We start from the raw sequence: 7,044 nt of genomic DNA, 5'->3' as shown, positions 1-7,044 counted from the left end.
TTGAGAACTTGCGGTAGCCGATCCTTTGTGGGCCAACCTTGCATGCAAGCTTCGAGCAACGATGCGCACTCGGGGTCCGTTGCCTGCTCTGAGCGTATGCAGTCGAGCATGTCATCTGAGAGTGCATATCGAATCACTCCATCCACGTGAGCCGAGACGTCAGCTTCAGACAATTCCCCGATAGACAGTCCCGTGTTCATCATTCTGGCTCGAGAAAGAGTCCGCTGTGGCGATGGTTTTACCCGGCACGTGCGTGAGCGTGAACGAGTACCGTATAAGACGCATTCTGAACCTTTGGATTCTTGGTGGAAGAGAATCGAGAGGATCGCGACCCAGTAGCGGAAGGAGGGGCTTGTGGTCTGTCTCAAATAAAAACGTGAGGCCTCTCAGAAATTCGTCGAAGCGCTCTGCTGCCCAGGTGAAAGCCAACGCTTCCTTTTCAATTTGTGAATACCTCTGCTCTGTTTTCGTGAGCGATCTGGAGGCATATGCTACTTGACGTCTTTCGCCAGATGGCTGATCCTGAAGTAGTACGGCGCCAAGTCCTTGCGAAGACGCGTCCGGCGAAACGATTGTCGAGTACATGGGGTTGTATCTTGCCAGGCATCTGTTAGAGCTGAGAGTAGTCTTGATCTTCTCAAAAGCTTCCTCTTGTTGAGTTCCCCAACACCAGTCGCTGTCTTTGTTGAGGAGGCTGCGTAGCGGCGCAGATATAGACGCAGCATCAGGAAGAAACCTTGCGAGGTGGTTCATCATGCCTAAAAAGAACGAACTTCAGCCACGTTTTGGGGTCGAGGCAACTCCTTGATTGCTTTGATCTTCTCAGGATCATCTGGGCGCACACCATTGGCGTCACAGATCATGCCCAGAAATGGTACTTGCTCAACAGCGAAACAATATTTTTCCTTGCTAAGGGTTACTCCTGTTTGTTCCTGTCGGTCGAGCACGTTACGAAGGCGGTTGTCATGTTCCACTTTGTTCTTGCCGCACACCAGAATGTCGTCCGAGTAGTTCAGTACGCCGTCTAGGCCTTCAACGACCTGCGAGAGCTTTCTTTGAAAAATGTTTGGTGCAGTTGTGATCCCGAAAGGCAGCCTGCGGTAGCAGTACCGCCCATATGGCGTTATAAAAGTGGTGAGCTTTTGACACTCCTCTGAAAGCTTTCCCTGGTAGAACCCAGAATTCGCGTCCAGTTTAGAAAAGACCTTGGCTTCCTGGAAGCTTCGCATGACTTGCTGTACCGTTGGTAGCTGATGACGCTCGCGTCTGACAAATTGGTTCAGTTGCGTTAAGTCGACGCATATCCTTACTGCTCCAGACGGCTTCATTACGGGTACGATAGGAGCGCACCATTCTGTCGGTTCTTCGACCTGTTGTATCATTCCTTCTCGTTCTAGCCTGTCCAGTTCTTGCTTGACTTTTTCCTTCATGGGAATAGGAATCCGTCTGGGTGTAGACAGGGCGTACGGTGTTGCATTCGGAACGAGACGTATGGTATGTTCTCCAGATATGGAACCCGTGCCTTGGAATTCCTTAGGATACCTGCTTACGATGGCTTCAGCAGTTCCTAAGTCATCTAGGAAGCGAACGATTCCTAGGGCTTTGATAGCTGGTAGTCCCAAGAAGGGTGTGCGCAAGTTATGCACTGTTAGGGTTGGCATCTGACACCACGTGGCGAGCGGTCATTCACCCTACCCCCTGAGCCGGAGCCCACGAGCGCCGGAAAGGTCATTCACTCTACCGCCTGAGCCGGAGCCCACGAGCGCCGGAGAGGTCATTCGCCCTACCCCCTGAGCCGAAGCCCACGGGTGACCTCTTCCACTCCTCTCATGGTCGTAGCATCGTGTGTGCTTACCTCATCCCCCTCACCTTCTCTTTGCCGGACCCCACGACGCTGGAGAAGTCATTCACCCGACCTTCTCCCCGGATTCGTCGATGAGAGGATCGACCTCTCCTACCCGTGCTTGGTATTGCAGGAGGAGGGGGCTTCTCTCCATGCCTGTCACGTGTCCTTCGACGGAAGCAAGATGCCGCCCACACTTGTAGAGAGCCTATTTAAGGGGCTCCGAAATGTACTTTGGAGAGACTTCATACTTCATACTGATACTTCTTACTTCCTGCTTTCCTTATTTTCTTTCAACTACCTTTGAATAAATCGTGCAAGTTTCGCACTAGCAAATCGTCTCGCCCCTGCTTGGTCGCCATGATCTACCGGATGCCTGCAGCCGGCCGACAACGCCACCCTACCCAATAAGTAATGTCGGTCGAGCTTCGATAGGCAGGCGTCGCTACTTGTCGGCAGCAGTATGGTACGCTACCCTGGAGTACGCAACAGCACGACGTGAATGGACTGCTTCGAACAGTTGTCTTTCCAAGTTACTTGAGCGTCAAATTTTCCGATCGTGCGGATGGTTGCGTTGTTCGGTCCTTTAAGATCACCTGCTTTGTCCAGAGAACGCGGAAGTAAAGGAAAATTTTGCCCGATGACTGTCACTTCGGCTCCCGTATCTACTTTAATAATAATAATATTTGGGGTTTTACGTGCCAAAACCACTTTCTGATTATGAGGCACGCCGTAGTGGAGGACTCCGGAAATTTTGACCACCTGGAGTTCTTTAACGTGCACCTAAATCTAAGCACACGGGTGTTTTCGCATTTCGCCCCCATCGAAATGCGGCCGCCGTGGCCGGGATTCGATCCCGCGACCTCGTGCTCAACAGCCCAACACCATAGCCACTGAGCAACCACGGCGGGTGCCGTATCTACTTTCATGAGGAGCTTATGGTCGTTTATCAGTACCGTGACGAAGTGGTCAGATGGTGTGTTCGCCGATTGCTCGACCGTGCCAAGAAATTTATCAGGTTCGGCAATGTCGTCAAGATTCCCGTCTGCTTGCCTCGTTTTTCGGCACGCCTTTTCGAAATGGCCCAACTTTCGGCAAAACCTGCATCTTTCCTGTTTCGCTGGACAACAGCTTCTCGGATGAAATGGTCCGGCGCAGAAACTGCAGGACTTTCCACGATAACCTGGCTTCTGACCGAGTGTAAACTTTTTGCTCTTTCCAGGGGTTTTCTCGGGCTTTACTGCGGCGACGCAAGCTTCTGGGATAGCGCCCTCGTGCTCTTTTAGCTCGGCTTGCTGTTTCTGTACCGTTTCGCTTGTACGCGCTTTTGCGAAAGCAGTGCTCAGCGTGAGATTAGGATCCATCTGTAGTTCTTCCGAGAGAAGCTGGTCTCGTAGTCCTACTACGAAGCGGTCTCTTATTAGGCCTTCCTTCATTTCTTTGAACTCGCATCTGTCTGCTGGCCTGTTAAGCTCGGTTGCAAACTGCTCTACTGTTTCTCCCAGTTGCTGGCGGCGTATATTATAGCGAGCACTCTCGTAGACTGGGTTCTTGGTATGGACGAAATAGCCCTTAAATTTTGACTTTACGAGGTTTAAGTCCTCCATTTCTTCGTCTTTCACGTTTAGCGACCGAAGAATCTCCCGTGACTTTCTGCCCATGGTATAGAGAAGAGTCCTTACTTTTACTTCGTCTGGTTTCTCATGTAGTCCGGATGCGAATCTGTAGTCGTCTAATTCGTCCATCCAGGCGGGCCAGTCCGCAGCGTTCTGGAAGTCGAAAGGCCTAGGAGGCTTGATTCCTGCCATGCTGAAGCGTTGCTTGATGACTGTCACCGGGAGGACTTGCTCTTGTGGAAGAAGGCGCTCGTTCGACATGAAGTCCAGAAGTCGTTCAGACGCGCTCGAACGGACCCCGAGTTCGAAGCCTACCGCTGATTGATATTACCGTCCCGATAACAAAGCTGAGGCGATTCGTGCGCTTCTACTTTCCCTATTGTACTAAAAAGTTCTGCGGCTCAAATACACACATTTTAGCTTTCGCCAGCTACCCGCACAGAGATCGGTCCCCACGGAAGATTAGGCCTAGCGTATGCGCCGAATCCGTCTGCACGCTATCGGCGCGTCCAGGCTCAGGAATCAAGAAGTCTAACAAGGATAAATCACTCTGTAATTCAGCTTTCGCATCGGTGTTTTTAAATAAACCATTTTTTCACGTGTACAGTACCAGCACAAGAAGCCATAAGCGCCGATGTGACGCGTCATTAAGGCAGGTATGAGTGCTGTCGCCAAAGGCTCCCAGCACCAGCCTGCGCTTCTCTGACGAAGATATATGTCTAAAAAGACGTGTAGAGTGAAAGGCATCGCTGAACTAAGAAAACATAGCATATCCCTTACGTGAAGAACAAGAAACGGCTATCGAAATCGGCAGTAACAGCCCATACAGCGTCCGCAGTCGGCCGTTGATTTAGAACTTTTTTCGAAATTAAAAGACCAATCGCAAGTGAAAATCGATGTTATGGCACTTCCCAGCACGCTATTGAATACGGACAGCAAATTTTTCTTTGTGGCACACGCGTGAGTTTTAGTTGCTGGGCGATAACGCATCTACCATGTCTGTGCGAGACGTCTCTCGGGGAAACTAAAGGTGCTTCTCGATGTTCACATGGTAAATTATCTGTTCATGTTCTTCTGCTGGCGTGACGTCGCAGTAATGAGCCAGGCTTGGGATCTGTACGTGCAACGATCGAATCCTCGTCGGAGCATTTTGATTTTAGCGGGGTTTCTTTCGTTTTTTATTGCACTAAAACACTCTCTGTTGCTTTTTGTATGCAAAAAAATACAGACGGTGTCCAGGCACTGCGTATTTAACGCGCTAGAGCTGTTTTTCGCACCAGTAGCCAGCGCCTCCCAGTACGCCGCGCCTGCCCAGCGCCCCACGCATCCAGCGCGCGGCACTGGGCCCATAGTCGGGCGCTGCACTGGATACTGTGTTTCGCAATAGGAATGGGGTTGAAATAATCAGGCTTTTTATTCCTAGAAAATTGCGTGAGTAGTAATTTTACAACAACTTAGTGATAGAGCTCTGCACATTGAACTAAAAAAACAAAATATCTAAACGTCTTACTTTGTGTGAATATTACTATGATGTGTCAATATCTCAGTACACTCTCAGTGCTGTGGGCCCACAGCACTGAGACACAGCACATATTTGCAGTTAACTTGATGCAAGGCCGGCCTCGCGCCACGTTAACGGCAAGTACAATTGTCCGATTCGCTCTGAAGTAATGTACATCACTTTTTTATATCATTTGTTCCATGTGCAAAATTTTCCATGGGTGCACTGTTGCCTTTTCAAGTTAGAAACACACTTTGAGATATTATTCAACAGTATGCAAAACCTTCTGTCGAATGGTTATACAAATGCAAATATAGAGCCGTTCTCAGACAGGCCGCACTTCAGCTTCTTTAATGTCCTATAAACGTTCCTTTATAGAACTCAGTACATATGTCATATAATGGCACATTCTTAGAATGGGAATGGAGAGCCAGTCTAGAGACAGGTCGCATTAGAAGTTCTGAAAACATTCTATAAACATTTTTCTATAGTATTTGGCACATAAGGTGTCAATACGACCTCTATAGAACTTTTTTGGAGGGAGGATGTAAAGCCATTCTATAGACAGACCGCATTAGAAGTTCTGAAAACGTTTTATAAACATTGTTCTGTAGAATTTGGTACATAAGATGTCAATACGACCTGTGTAGAACGTTTCTGAAAACATTCTATAAACAATTTTCTATTGAATTTGGTACATAAGATGTGAATACGACCTCTAGAGAACGTTTTTGGAAACGTTCTATAAACAATTTTCCGTAGATTTTGGTACATAAGATGTCTATACGACCACTATAGAACGTTTGTGGAGGATGGATGTAGAACCATTCTATAGACAGGCCGCATTAGAAGTTCTGAAAATGTTCTATAAACATTCTTCTATAGAATGTTGTACATATGATGACAATAAACCCTCTATAGACCGCTTATAGAGGGTGAATGGAGAGTCAGTCTATAGACAAGCCGCATTAGAAGTGTTAAAAACTTTCTACAGACATTATTTTATAGAATTTAGTACATATGATACCAATACACCCTCTATAGAACATTTATAGAGGGCGAATGAAGAGCCATTCTATAGACAGGTCGCGTTAGAAGTTGTAAACACATTCTATTAAAATTACTTTACAGAATTCAGTACATATCACGTCAATACCCCCTCTATTGCACATCTATTGTGTGTGAAATGACTTGTTTCTATAGACAGGTTTCTACAGACTACTCATAGATTCTATGCAGATCGCGAGTACTACAGATCGCGAGTTCGTATAGAGTCCGTTTTGACTCCATAGGAACTCATTAGGAGTTATAAAGGAACCCTAAATCGATTTTCATAAGGGATTGCTCCAGCTCGGACAGCATGATAATAAATCGTGGCCTCGCCGGGGATACCTTTTGCTTTTCGCGACGTGAAGTACTGGGCGGTGCCTCAATCAACCGACAACCGAGCGTCTAATACGACTTTCAAACTATGGGACGTGAAAATAATGATGGTTCGAGGTGGCTTATTCCTTATATCGCATTCACTTACCATGGATTAGCCATTCAACCGGGGCAGATAATGATCGATTGAAAACGTGGCCCCGTCTTATAACACTCCGGGTAGTCTCACATACGGGGCAACGTTCCTATCAGCGTAGTCTACGGTGGTTATGCATTTCGCCTTCTTTTCGTCGGAATTCATCATTTGCGGTTCGCGTGACTCCGCCTTTGGTTTTGTTTTTCTTTTGGGCCCATAATCCAAACAAGTTCTTACGCTATAATTTTTCGTAAGAGCAAATACTTGCCAATCCTGATGCTGGACATATTATTAGCGAAGGCAGCCGGCCAATGGGAAAGAACACACTTGTTGGGTACTTGTCGATACCAAGCGGTTTCTCTGTCACGCTGCGCTTCTTTTTACCTGCGTTGTCCACCGTCTTCTCCTCCAAACAGGCATGACAGCGGCTGCACAATCCTCAACATGAGCTGGCATGGTCTAATACCATTGCCGCACGGCCACTTTTGATCGTGATCGAGCCCGATCTACAACGATATTCTCGACCGCAATTAGCTCCCTTCCACAGATTGAGCAAAGAATCCAA

At 47.7% G+C, this 7,044-nt stretch overlaps 1 protein-coding gene across 1 annotated transcript; it reads right to left on the bottom strand.

The window, feature by feature from the left end:
- Nucleotides 1-758: 758 nt before the first annotated feature.
- LOC142566761 (uncharacterized) lies at nt 759-3,720 on the bottom strand. Its single transcript, XM_075677652.1, has 2 exons — nt 2,800-3,720; nt 759-1,166 (listed from the first exon to the last, which is right to left on the bottom strand). The coding sequence occupies exons 1-2, from the start codon at nt 3,718-3,720 to the stop codon at nt 759-761; spliced, it is 1,329 nt and encodes a 442-aa protein (XP_075533767.1).
- Between the last annotated feature and the right edge of the window lie 3,324 nt (nt 3,721-7,044).

Source organism: Dermacentor variabilis, unplaced genomic scaffold, assembly GCF_050947875.1.
Source record: "Dermacentor variabilis isolate Ectoservices unplaced genomic scaffold, ASM5094787v1 scaffold_13, whole genome shotgun sequence".
In the NCBI taxonomy this organism is placed as follows: domain Eukaryota; kingdom Metazoa; phylum Arthropoda; class Arachnida; order Ixodida; family Ixodidae; genus Dermacentor; species Dermacentor variabilis.
This window is presented reverse-complemented; position numbering and strand designations above follow the sequence as displayed.

Excerpts from the sequence above, each read along its gene's own strand:
- LOC142566761 (XM_075677652.1), bottom strand. The coding sequence starts at position 3,720 with ATGTCGAACGAGCGCCTTCTTCCACAAGAGCAAGTCCTCCCGGTGACA. Across the intron at positions 1,167-2,799 it reads CATCTGACCACTTCGTCACG|GGAAAGCTTTCAGAGGAGTG; the intron begins GTACTGATAAAC and ends GGGTTCTACCAG.